The sequence below is a fragment of the Chelonia mydas genome, chromosome 2, assembly GCF_015237465.2.
Source record: "Chelonia mydas isolate rCheMyd1 chromosome 2, rCheMyd1.pri.v2, whole genome shotgun sequence".
Taxonomy (NCBI): Eukaryota; Metazoa; Chordata; order Testudines; family Cheloniidae; genus Chelonia; species Chelonia mydas.
This window is the reverse complement of record NC_057850.1, coordinates 213001511-213014956: the sequence shown is the minus strand read 5'-3', so window position 1 is coordinate 213014956 and position 13446 is coordinate 213001511. Positions and strand designations below refer to the sequence as shown.

At 43.5% G+C, this 13446-nt stretch overlaps 2 protein-coding genes across 3 annotated transcripts in view; one reads left to right on the top strand and one right to left on the bottom strand.

Moving 5' to 3' along the window:
- The window catches only part of UMAD1 (UBAP1-MVB12-associated (UMA) domain containing 1), a 196509-nt gene that overhangs the window by 37185 nt on the left and 145878 nt on the right, over positions 1 to 13446 (top strand). The window contains exon 1 of one of the 2 annotated variants that reach the window (XM_037890618.2): positions 9609 to 9785. The exons of the other annotated variant lie outside the window; for it this stretch is intronic. The gene's annotated coding sequence lies outside the window, so the exon portion shown is untranslated. Of the gene's footprint in view, positions 1 to 9608; positions 9786 to 13446 lie in introns of those variants that run through there. 2 annotated transcript variants of the gene reach the window in all.
- Positions 519 to 9528, bottom strand: RPA3 (replication protein A3). The gene is made up of 4 exons (XM_007063103.4): positions 9324 to 9528; positions 4209 to 4283; positions 2793 to 2901; positions 519 to 1191 (listed from the first exon to the last, which is right to left on the bottom strand). The coding sequence occupies exons 1-4, from the start codon at positions 9420 to 9422 to the stop codon at positions 1109 to 1111; spliced, it is 366 nt and encodes a 121-aa protein (XP_007063165.2). The 5' UTR covers positions 9423 to 9528; the 3' UTR covers positions 519 to 1108.

The window sequence follows — 13446 nt, the reverse complement described above, 5'->3', positions numbered from 1 at the left end:
TCACAGACACACTTTAACAAGGTTTGTTAACCAAAACGAGAAGTCTCTGAAGCAATGAATTAGGGAGCAGACTATACAAAGTGTCAGATTATTTTCCCTTTGAGACTTTGTTCCTGAAAGCATGCTAACTTAAAAGCTCTGAAGACTCCTGTTGATTCACAAAACATATATAACATATAGGTAGTGGCAGTGCAAACCTTTCCTACCAATGTTAGTCTCAGGGCCACCTTTAGCAATTAAAATAATACAGTCTCATATCTTTTCAGTCCTTGATGCTTGTGATTAGATTGCCAACAAGAGTGCAAGCTGTGGTAGGTTTAACTCCTTTGGAAATTAGCAAAGACAACTAGAAACACTATTTTAAAAATTGTTTATCAACACAGTTATTAGGTATCTTATAGGTGCTCTGACTGGTTTGTGTTGGAGAGTTAAATTAAAAGTTACATGAGGCAGCAGCTGCACATGATTTATTTAGTTATCACTAAGAAATGGTTGTTAAAAATAGACAAGTCTTAGCATTTAATTCAAGTCAGGTTTGAGGCTTTATTGCCAAGCTAAGGAAAGTGACTTTCCAAGACTTAAGAACTCAAATCCAAGCTTACATAATCTAAGTTTAAAGATACTGTTTAAAGGTACAGCCCATAGAATGTCTTAATTTTAAATAGACATTTCCTGCTAAGTATTGTACAGAACACCTGATACATGCGGTATGGGGGGAAGTTTAAGTACAGAAACTTAAACACCGATTTTTTTTCTTTTAAAAACAGAAACCAATTTGCTTACTAAAACATTCCTCTGGATACACAAATATTACATATATATATAAAATGCCTCAAAAACAGTCAAAATAATATTTTACTGAAAAGATCTCAATTCCAACAAAACTGCGTTTTTTTCATTGGCTGCACTTAGGATTGTTAGTAAAGACGCAAGTACGAAATAAAAGTCAGTAGTACCTTGCCATGGTGTCCAGTTCAAATTACAGTTGGCTAACAGACATCTCTTGAGCACCTCCACTAGAAATAATTTCAGCCTCCTTGCTCAACAATAAGATTACACCATGCAGTTATTGTTTACTCTGAAGTTGGAAGGTGTGTGCCAAGAAGTGTCAATCATTCCTTGTAACACCAAATGGGAAGTACTCAGGAAATTCATGGATAATTTTCAGTGCTTCATTGTAAAGCGCAAGATCTGAAAGAGGGACAGAAAATATTAAGACATTGTGACAAATGGATTAAAATGCTAACTAGCCCAGTATTCTCTACTTTCACATTACGGAGTTTAAGGAAGTTCTTCCTCATCGTTCAGCTGAGTCTCACAATTTTTAGGCCTCTTTAGCTATAATTTCCTTTGACAGGTGAAAACAAGTATTTAGAAGAGGTTGTAGTCAGATGATGGGGAACCAAAAGGTAATTCCTTAGCAGCTATGCTGGTACTCCATGGTTTGGAAGAATATTGTATTCTTCTTGCTAACCTTCAGAACCTTGTATTATGAAAGTGGGTGCTATTGTTTATCCACTTTCTCTACAACATCTGTTTATTTACCTGCCTCATATTGCTTCTTGGGTCTCCTCAAAACTATGTTTTTTGTTTTTCTTTTTAAAAGCTCTCTTCTCTTGGGAAATCCTTGTCATTTCTGTTGCCCTCTCTCTGCCTGATCTATTTCTTTAGAGAGTTGGGGGATGTGTGACCAAAATGTAATTCTTCTGATGTTAATCACAATCCTCTAGTCTTCACTAACCTATGTTATCCATAAATTTTGCTACCTCAATATTCACCCTTCTATCAAGTCATTTATTTACTGCCACCAAACCCAATACAGGGTGGGGGCCCTCTTAGGCTCCTTCCAAGTCCAATGATACAGACCAACACATGAACCATATAGTCCTGCTGTCTCTCAAATTTCTAATCCATGAGAAAAATCTCATTATCTGACTACTGTTTCTTGACTAGCCTCTTGTGAAGGACTTTACCAAAGGCTTTCAAAAAACAAAAATAAAAACCAACAAATACAAGTCTATTGATTTCCCTTTATCAACCAACTGGAGACATTCTCTTTCTGAAAGCCATGCAGGTTTATACTTATGTCATAAGTATCTAGGTGTTTTATAATTAAGTAGTAATCTTTGTAAATTCCTTTGTCCTTCAGCCTCACTTCCCCACACCATCAAAACACTATCCAATGAATGGAGGATTGAGAGATAGTACTCTGTGTACACATAGCAGGTGTGCTCTGTGCTCAGAAACCAGTGACAGGAGCAGTACAAATGATCTACATAAGAATACTCTTTTTGGCTTGAACCAACTCTTGCATAGGGATATTAACATTACTTTATTTTTATCTTTCTGCTTTCTTTTCTGTTTAAGGTTCTGTAATTAAGACAGGTTACTTATGTAGCCTCCATGTCTAAGGACTTTTAGGGCTTTTTAGCAACTTTCTTGTTTAGGTTCTTTCTACGTAGCTTTCTCTAACTTCCTTTCTGCACCCAAAGTTCAATACCACAGTACTGCAGTTTGGTATGATCTTTCCTCTGAGGATGTTGCATGTAATTGCATTATGGTCACTAACTCTGGAACAAAGTTCTGGCACGGCATGGAAGCCTCTATATCAGTAGCAGAGATTTCTGGAAGCAGCTTGTGAACGTGTAGAAAGAGCTCCACTCATCATACTGGCAACTCCCAGATGGACCTGACTTATCAGAAAGTATTAGCAGACATGCCCCTTCCTTCACTGAGGAAATGTTTATAATCTAAAAAGTTATGTACAGTTGTAAGGCTTATCTTTTACTTACCAAAAGCACTTTTATCTTCTCTGAACTGGACATATGACATGCACATGATGGTTGCCTGATTTGTAACTCTTCCCACTACTTCAATGACACCAGAGAGCTCTTCATCTAACTAGTGAACACATAGAAATTAAATAATCACCAGATTAGGGTTTACTATTTTCTGCATGTCACTAGTTACACACACAGCTACAGTTAGGAGACAATGTTTGTTACTATAATTTGTCTGTTCCATTTCACACAATACAGTACTACTGAAAAATGAGTCTACAACCTAATTCGTTATTTAAAAGATCTACAGCTTTATAACCAAGAAAGGATTTAGTATTGTCTGGAACACACAGATTAGCAGCAACCCATAGGAATCTTGGGGGGGTTGTGTCCTTTTCAGTACATCTGGCTCATACTGCAGGCTGGTGCAAGGGGCACGTAGGTGCCATGCTTACCACAGGTGCAGCAAGAGAAGAGTTTTTGTACTCTGAGTGCGCTGCTACAGTTGCGACAGGCTTTTGCCCAGACTGTGAAAGGAGTGCTCTTCACGTGTTTCAGCCATAGGTGCCTATGCAGGAGTCACAATGTAGACCCTATGTTTAGGCACCTAAAAATTAGTAGCTTCAGCCCAGGTAATGAAGATTGACAATTTTTATGATGATTTTCGTTTTTATTTTTTTAATCTAAAGGTAAGTGCTTTCTTAAGCCATTTCATTATTTCTGAACATCTAGAATTTATTTCCAACCTACCAATGAATCGCCAACGAAAACAGGACTTTTTTTTCCAGAAGGATAGATTACCTTAGGGGCCTCTCTTTATATATGTTAGAACAAGGGAGTTCTAGTACACTAGGGAATAATGGAATCTGTCAAAGGTAATATATGAAAGTGTTTATATAAAACATATATGGCCCTACCAAATTCGTGGCCATGAAAAACGTGTGATGGACCATGAAATCTGTATAGTATAGGGTAAAAAGCACACAAGACCAGATTTCACGGGGAGACCAACATTTCTCAAATTGGGGATCCTGATCCAAAAGCGAGTTGGGGGAATGTTGCAAGGTTATTGCGGGGGGCGGCATGGTATTGCCATCCTTACTTCTGTGCTGCCTTCAGAGCTGGGTGGTCAGAGAGTGGCAGCTGTTGACTGAGGGCCCAGCTCTGCAGGCAGCTGTGCAGAAGTAAGAGTTGCAATACCATACCATACCATACCATGCCATCCTTATTTCTGCGCTGCTGCTGGTGGCAGCTCTGCCTTCAGAGCTGGGCTCCCAGCCAGCAGTCATCACTCTCAAGCGAATGGTTTCCAAAAAGGAGCAGGCCTCAGCTCCCTCTAGGCATTTATTGCCTTTTCAGTACATGATCGGGGGAAAGAAAAAAAAGTTAGGACAGGTAATGGTAACTTCCAAAACGACACAAACTTACAGGCTCGCTCAGTTCAACAGTTGTATTTTTTCCTTCTCCATCCGAAAGGATGAAAAGTTTCCCAGATGGGTGAATCTACAAAAAGATTATTAAGTCTTTAAGTACATATCTTCAAACTATCAAAGCAAATTTCTTCTAAATTATAACTGGATTCTGTACTGTACATATCACATATTCAAGAACAGTAAAAGTGTGTAAATTTAATTATTCCCCATGGCAGCTTAAAAATATTTTTAAAATCAAAATTCTTACTTTTTACCACCAGTTTAATTTTTTTTTTTTTGCTTTCTGTCAGAATGGCCAACTAAAAAGCATCACTTATTTTTAGCTACTTTCAGGCTATATCTACACTATGAGTTAGGGCAGCGGTTCTCAAACTAGGGCCGCTGCCTGTTCAGGGAAAGCCCCTGGCAGGCTGGGTCGGTTTGTTTACCTTCCGCGTCCGCAGGTTCGGCCGATCGCGGCTCCCACTGGCCATGGTTTGCCACTCCAGGCCAATGGGGGCTGTGGGAAGCGGTGCAGGCCGAGGGATATGCCGGCTGCCCTTCCTGCAGCCCCCGCTGGCCTGGAGCTGCAAACTGCAGCCAGTGGGAGCCGCGATCGGCCAAACCTGAAGATGTGGCAAGTAAACAAACCGGCCCGGTCCGCCAGGGGCTTTCCCTGAACAAGCTTCAGCTCTACTTTGAGAGCCACTGAATTAGGGTGTGATTCCCCTGATTGTGTACACGTACTCATGCTAATTCTCATCAAGCTAGCACAAGCATAAACAGCAGTGTAGCCATGGTAATATGAGTAATGACAGCAGAGGCATAGCTGAGTTGTGCTGAGTACATACCCAACGGTTTCAGGCAGGTTTGTACTCAGCACAGCTCAGCCATGCTTCTGCTATTGCAACCAGTGCTACTGTGGCTACACTGCCATTTATACTCACGCTAGCATAATGAGAGCTAATGCAAGTATGTGTACATGAGGAGAGGAATCACACACAACTAGCTTGTAGTGTAGACATAGCCTCATTTCTTAAAAAGTACAGTGCTTGTGTTGCAAACATAACGGAACATTATTTTTAAAAGTATGGTAGTCACTAAACTTTTTTTTTTTAAAAGTCAAAGTTAGGCTCTGTAAAACCCTTTTAAACAAAATCAGAATGATGACTGAGATAACAGAATAGCTTTAGATACATTAACAACGAACTGTTTGCTACATATGGAAGAAATGTAAGATGTTTTTGCTTTATTTACAAAATTGTTATAATAAGGCCATCTACCAGTACTAAATAATTTTTATTGTCTTTGCTAAAAAAGTGACCTTTTAAATGCTAATTAAGAATTGGAAAATTTTTCATTTTTCATCTTATATATTCACTGAAAACCACCAGTAGTGATCACATTTTCTAACTTTAAGAAAAACTCCCAACTCATGTTGAAACATAAGCTATCCATTCTTAGGTCTTTGTTTCTGTATGAAACATGCCTTATGTTTTAAAAACACAATACAAGGATCGTGCTCTGAAGGTCAGCACACCTGGGTTCTATCCAACCAACAAGGTAATAAATACCAGAGTGGAGAGGGTGCCACTGAGAACTTCAGACACAGCCTGATGTTCAGCTTTTATCAGCTGCTGGGTGCCTCCACTAACCTTAAAAAGTCACAGACTATTTGATTTAAAAAGAAAACAAAACAAAACAAAAAAAAACTAAACACAGATGACAGTCCCTAACATTACTACAACTAAAATTATTAAAGTATTTCCCCCCCCCCCCTTTCCCCTCACCCTGTGCACTGAACTTCTTTCATTGCTTCTTTATAGACAGGTTTCACACAGCACCAGGGGAGAGTGTCATTTTAATAAGCAACTACATCTTCCAGTAAGACAACAAAAGTTAGCAAGGGGTTATGGTGTAGTCATGGAAGTTTTCATGGCAATCAGGTCATTCATCTGTGACTGACCCCTACCCTTTCTGGATGGAGTAAAGGATATCTAAGCAGGGTGGATAAAAAGCAATGTTTTACGTTTTTCATGTTGACTTGGCTGACATAGTCTATTCAATTTTTGTTTTTTAAATATTTCATTTAACTATTTTAGTTAAAAACAATTTTAACAAAAACAAACCTGATTAAGAAACTTGAATGTTTAACTAAATTCATATGCTTGTTTTGCTAAAATATTATGTTTGCTGTTGAAGAAAAAAATCCAGAATATAACGTTGTTGTTTTAGTTAACTAAAACAATTTAAATGTCTGTCTGGTGATGTTCTCCTCCTAATACAGCATGGCAAGAAAATCCTCCAAATATTAATGATTGAACCTGTTGAATTGGAGATAGTTCACTTCCCAATGACTTCATAAATATCTGTTTCAATTACCTTCAGTAAATGAAATAGCCAAACAATCAATCATTTTTTGATATAGCTGTAAAACTAATCTGAAAAGTTTTCAAAATAAATCACTTTAAAAATGTATAGTGCGTACCTTCTAAAAATGAAACCTACATTTATCTCTGAGTTGTGAAGAATATGTATTATGTTATAACAACCACCTAGAATGCACTTTTGTGTAGAAATCCATGATTAAACAGAGTCTTTCTGACTAAAACAAAACTAAGGAGTCCTTGTGGCACCTAGCCCACGAAAGCTTATGCCCAAATAAATTTGTTAGTTTCTCAGGTGCCACAAGGACTTCTCGTTGTTTTTGCTGATACAGATTAACACAGCCACCACTCTGTCTTCCTGACTAGTGATTTAAATCAATTTGATTTAAATCAAATCCACCCTCTATATAAGAGGACACTTAAAGATTTTAAAACTTCCTTTGATGAAGCAAATGTTTCACCTATCCTCAAACATGCAATATTTGACTTATACTAAAGAAACCTTCAGTCATGAACTATCCTCCAGCATACAACATCCCTTTTCTAAACAAGCTAATTTAGAAGCTGGGGAAAAAACAGTTTCAAACACTAGCTGTCAGCATCCTGAACCTGTCAGGCTTCAAAGCAGGGCATACAAGAGACACAGCACTTGTTACACTGGTGGAGGACTTCTTGTGTCCATATTCAAAGGAAGCACATTCATACTCGTCATGTTTGACATCTTTGGGCCACTTCATATGGCTGATCACCAGATACTTCTGCTTGACTCCAAAAAATTACAGGGGTTGGGGATAGACCAGAAATTCCCTGAAATGGCTCAAGTCTTTCCTTTCAGAGTTAAATCTGAAGAATTGCCAATAGCAACTTCTCCTCCACAGTGTTTGATTTTATATGGAGCCTTTGGACGAGCTAAGGCGACAATGCAGGCTGAAGTGCCAACAGTATGCAGACTATGCTCAAGTTGACATCTCATTTACATCAAACTTAAAAACAGCATCTCCTTCCAGTTCTCTCAATGCTTAGACCAAGTCAGTCTCCGGATGAAGAGCAGCCGGCTAAACATGAACCCAGGCTAAACCAATTTGATGCTGATAGGAAGAAAGAAGTACTTCAGAACCAATCTCTTCAATAAATACTCCCATTATCAAAGGTCCTTGATTATTAAGTTGGTCCACAGCATGGGGTCCTTTGAACAGCTCCATGAATTTGGATACCCAAATAGCTAGAGCAGCAAAAAAATACTAACTTTCATCTGTGACTGGCCAGAAGATTGTGCCTTGTCTTTTTGAGACCAGCATTCATGACTTCCAGTCTTGGTTACTGTAAATTATACCTATGAATGAAGCCAAATGCTAAATCTGACTGGTACAAAAATGCAGTAGCCTGTCTGCCTAGCTAGGAATACATCACCTGGCTCCAGTCTCAAGACTAGCTCTCTATCTCCAGTTAAAAGTCCAGTCTGGATAGTCAAAGCCCTCCAGGAGTCTGACCCTCTTTACCTACGGGATTGTTTCTCCCTCCACAACCTCCCTCGATAAAACCTTGTCTACATTTAAAAGTTTTCGCACTTTAATTATTATGGTATCGTTCAAGTGGCAGCTCCCACCCCCAGCATAGATGCATTTATACCAGTGATAGTACTTCCACCTTATCACAATTTGGTAAAGCAAACCAAGCTACACTAGTATAAAATACTTTACACTGGTTTAAATGTCTATGTTAGGGCGCTGACTGGCAAAACTATGTTGGTAAAAACACCCAGCTTACCACCATAGTTCTCCAAGTAAAAAATTATGTCAAGATCAAGCTTAGCATAACACTGAAAGCAAACAAGCCACAAGGAGTACTTGTTTCAGAGTAACAGCCGTGTTAGTCTGTATTCGCAAAAAGAAAAGGAGTACTTGTGGCACCTTAGAGACTAACCAATTTATCTGAGCATGAGCTTTCGTGAGATAGAGCTCACTTCATCGGATGGAGTACTTGTGGCACCATAGAGACTAACCAATTTATTTGAGCATAAGCTTCCGTGAGCTACAGCTCACTTCATCGGATGCATTCAGTGGAGCCACAAGGAGAGACTCATTCTTGGAGATAGAGCAGGAGAACAGAAAAAATACTGACATTGTTATTTCTATTTGGGTATACTTGACAGATGCAACAGCATGGGACTGTGTAAATATCGTAGCACTAGGCAGATACAATTTGAACTACCTGCAATTCATTTTTAAAGACACACTAGATCCGAATTTGCTGCTGTCCCCCTACCCACGGTAAAGCGGCGCAGCCAGCCGGGAGAGGAGCCACAGGCAGCGGGCGGGTAAGCGGTGCAGAGCACAGCGCTGGTGCCGGGGAGGCCGCGCGGCTGGTGCTGCCGTGCGGGGTCCCCGGGGGTGGAGATGCGGCACAGAGCTACACCGGGCGCTGGGTCTGCGACACCCCGGGACAGGCCCGGTGCTGCCTGGCTCTGAGGTGTGGGTCCCCAGCAAGGGCTGTGAGGGGACCCATAGGCGCCCCCTCCCGCCCAGCGAAGCCGAACCTGCGATGGAGAGGAGCCGCGCAGCCCGGAGCCTCACACTGCCTCGAGCAGAGTCCAGCAGCGGCCGATAGCTCCTCAGAGCCTGGACCCCGGGGACACGCAGGGAGGCAGCGGGCTCCAAACCCTCCGGCCTGAGGAGTCAGAGGACCCGGGCAGGGAGCGGCTAGCGGCGGGGGCAGGGCCTGTGTAAAGTTGGGGGTCCCGCTACCTTCTCCACTCGGCCCACGAAGCAAACCGGCTGCCCGAGGTGCTGCGCTAAGTGGCTGGTGGCGATGCGGGGCCGCGGCCCCTCGTGCACGTCCCCCATGTAGAGCGGTCCCGAGGCCCGCGCCGCGCTCTCCCCCACCGGCCACAGCTCCCCTTGAGCGGCGGGAAACCAGCACTTCCGCTCTCCGAGCCCGGCAATCGCCCTGGCAACAGGGGCGGCATCGGGGCGGGGCTTCCTCTCAGGCCGCCAATCGAACGGGACAAAATCCGGTACCGACGCCCTAGTGACGTGGCAAACGGCGCTTCTCACTGCGTACGAATCGGAGGGCGCTTGTGGTCTTTTTGTCGGGAGTGAGGATCAGGTGGGGGCTGCTCGGAGATTGAACCCGGAAGCGAAGGTGCTAGTGGCAGCGTCAGGCGGTGCCGTGGTTCGGTTCGGGAGCGCGTCTGAGGCGGGAACGCGGTGAGTGAGCGGAGTGGGGCTGAGGGGGAGCCGCTTGGGGTCGCCCCTGCCCCACACCCTGGAGTGCTGAGTGCGCAGAGGTGCCAGGGGGTGACTGGCCTCGTCTCCTCCTGCTCCATCCTGGCTAATAGCCATTGATGCATCTATCCTCCATGAATTCATCTAGTGTTTGTTTTTTTTTTAACCTTGTTATAGTCTTGCCAGAGGGTGTTGTGAAGGCCAAGGAGTTCCACATGTTGACTGCGTGTTGTGTTGAAAAAATACTTCCTTTTGTTTGTTTTAAACCTGCTCCCTATTGATTTCATTTGGTGGCCCCTAGTTCTTGTGTTATGAGGAGGAGTAAATTACACTTTCTTATTCACTTTCTCCACACCTGTCATGATTTTATAGACCTCTATCATATCCCCCCCCTTAGTTGTTTCTTTTCCAAGCTGAAAATCCCAGTTTCTGTAATCTCTCTTCATATGGAAGCTGTTCCATACCCCTGATCGTTTTAGTTGCTCTTCTGTACCTTTTCCGACTCCAATATATCTTTTATGAGATGGGGTGACCAGAACTGCACGCAGTATTCAAGATGTGAAGATACCATGGATTTGTATAGAGGCAATGTGATATTTTCTGTCTTATTATCTATCCCCTTCTTAATTATTCCCAACATTCTCTTTGCTTTTTTGACTGGCGCTGCACATTGAGTGGATGTTTTCACTTGAAATTATTTCAGTATAACTTAAGTTGCTCAGAGGTGTGAATAAGACCCCCTCTGAGCCATGTAAGTTATACCAACCTAAGCGCTGGTGTAGACAGTGCCATGTTGATGGGAGAGCTTCTCTCTCCAACCTAGCTCCTGCCACTTATGGGGGCTGGAGTTAAGGTCTTGTCTACACTACTGCGGTAAGTCAACCTAAGTTACGCTACTGCACCTTAGGTTGACTGACTGTGGTGTCTACACTGTGCTGCATCTCCCATCAACTTATCTTACTCCTCTCGTTTGGGCAGAATACTGGAGTTGACCGGAGAGCGCTCTGCGGTGATTTAGTGGGTCTTCACTAGACCCGCTAAATCAATCCCTGCTGCACAGATTGCTGCAGTGTTGATCCCTGGTAAGTGTAGACATGCCTTAAATCAGCGGTTCTCAAACTGTGGGTTGGGACCCAGTTTTCATGTGGTTGCCAGGGCTGGCTTAGACTTGCTGGGGCCTGAGGGCTTCAGTCCTGGGTGGTGTGGCTCAGGTTAAAAGCCCTCTGCCTGGGGCTGAAGCCCTTGGGCTTCAGCTTTGAGCCTCCTGCCTGGGGTGGTGGGGTCAGGCTTTGGCCCCCACATCTAGGGTGGTGGGATTTGGGTGGGCTCAGGCTTCAGCCCCCCTCCTCCCGGGGTCATGTAGTACATTTGTTATAAGGGGGTCATGGTGCAATGAAGTTTGAGAACCCCTGGACATCGCTGCAGCTGCGCCGATGTAGCACTTCTAGTGTAGATGTAGCCTCTATATCCAGCCAGAAGGAAGCCTTTGAACCTAGGGTTCATATGGTGCTTACCAGACATTTGCGGTTTCTTTGCCAGAGCTCCCTGTTGGGCAGGGCTCTTACTGTTCTTCCTTCACAGTGGTGCAGTAAATTTGACTCCAGTGGTGTAATGTCACAAGGGGGTGAAAGTTCAGGCACCTAAACAAGTGTGGCCTGAGCACCCAAGGCACCAAAGCTCCCACTGTTGAGAGCGCTTTCCTGTCTGGAGTGTAGTGCCTCACCTGGATTTGGAAGTGTGAATTGATAAAGGCTGTTGGTGGATAAGGCCGAAAGTGGAATTAGATCTTCAGAGACAAACTTTACTCCCTACTGATGGAGATAAGTTGGTTCATTCTGTGAAGACATTATTTTAAAGGATAAGGGCTAACCACTTTAAAAACATAAACTGCTTTTTTCTTTTACATTTTGAGGTTTTCTAATTTAAGAGGGGAAATCAATGGTCAATATGGACCTGCAAAGGCCAGCTCTGTGAGCTGCTCCCCATACTGTACTCTAAAAGTGGCTTTCTGCAGTGCTTGGGTCTCTTTTACCCAAGGAGTGTGGCTGCTATTCTCAGGGTCTGTGGGTGCAATTGGCTTTTCCTGCTGCCTCACCCATTGGGGACACCCAGTGCCGGGTCTCTTTTCCCCTTCATTGCCCAGTGTGCAAAATTGGGCCTGCCCCTTCACCTTGACTGACTTTTCTCCCACTGTAGTCAACCTTCCACCATCACTGAAGTTGTCCTTGTAGTTGCTAAGGATCCTTTTTCCTTGTTAATTCTAGTCAGCATTTCTTTCTGCCTCTGACACCATCAACCATCCAATTCTCCTTGAGTTCTTCTCCTACTTGAGACTTTGAGTGTTCTTTCCTTGCTCATCTCTGAGCTTGTTGACTGCTATTTTCTGTTGGTGCTCCCAAGGGGCTTTGGTCCCCCATCCCTTTGTGTGTCTGCACGCCTGAGTATCTTCATCTGCTCCTTTGCACTCCCATCTTTGTTGATGATCTGCCTTTCTACCCCTGACATTTTCTTGTCTGTCCATGACTGCGTCTCTCATATCACACTGACGTATCTTTGCTAAACTCTCCCTTGACTATCCTTTCCAGCACTCAGACTTACTATCTTATTTGTCTGTGAACCTGTCATTTCCTCAAATCCAGGCTCTCATCAGATCTTGTCCTTATTTGGTCTTCTGTTTTCTATGACACTTCTATACTCTGCTGCATTTGTACCCATCTCCATGTGCCAAATTTCTGATTTCATACAGTGATTCTTTCTCACTTGGACTACAGTGATTTCTTCATTTCCAGCCTCTAGCTACCTACTCTCCAATCTATCAGATATGCTACAGACAAAGTTATTTTTCTTTGTCCATGTTCTCCATCCCTACACTAGTTCCATGTCTCTTACCAAATTCAAACTACTTGTTCTTTTAAGGTATTTGTCGCAGGATACAAATGCAGCACAGGTACGCAGGGCATCAGGTTGTGGGGGTATCAAAGTGGAGATTTAGCATCCCTCGTGGCTTGCCTCCTTTGTCTCCACAGCTTCCCTAGCCCCCAAAGCAGTGCAGTCCAGTGGCCAGAATCAGTGCAGTCTCCCTTTGGCGCAGGGCGGCACGGCCAAGTGGTTAATGTCAGTACAGCAGTGCTACTGCATAGTTTGCCCCTCCGGGCATCAGGGCCCTAGGAAACTGGTGCTTCCACAACCAGTCTCAGTCACCCGGTACCTCGGTCGTGCTCCCTGGGTCACTTCCTACCTTTCTTTCCAAGGCTGGGAGTCTCGTAACCTCCACTGTCTCTCCTCCGTTGTCGTTGGCGGTCAGCTGGGGTGGTCTGTTGGAGCCTCAGCGCGGGTGGCTTCTGGGTCCTGGAGCTCTAGCAGTCTCCTTCTAAAAGCCTGCGACACACATCTGCTTTTGTTGGAGCTGGAGCATGTCCAGTAGGGGCGAGGGGATGTGGCTTCCTTGGCCGACAGAGCATGGTTAACCCCTTCAGAACCATTGTGGGTTAGGCACACCCCGTCACCGTATTCTTGTTCTTCTTAGTGTACTTGAACTTTCAGAAAGCCTTTGACAAGGACCTTCACTAAAGACTCTTATCCTATGACTACTTACTTTGGTTAAGAGGAAAGGTTCTTTCATGGATCAGTAACTGGTTAAAAG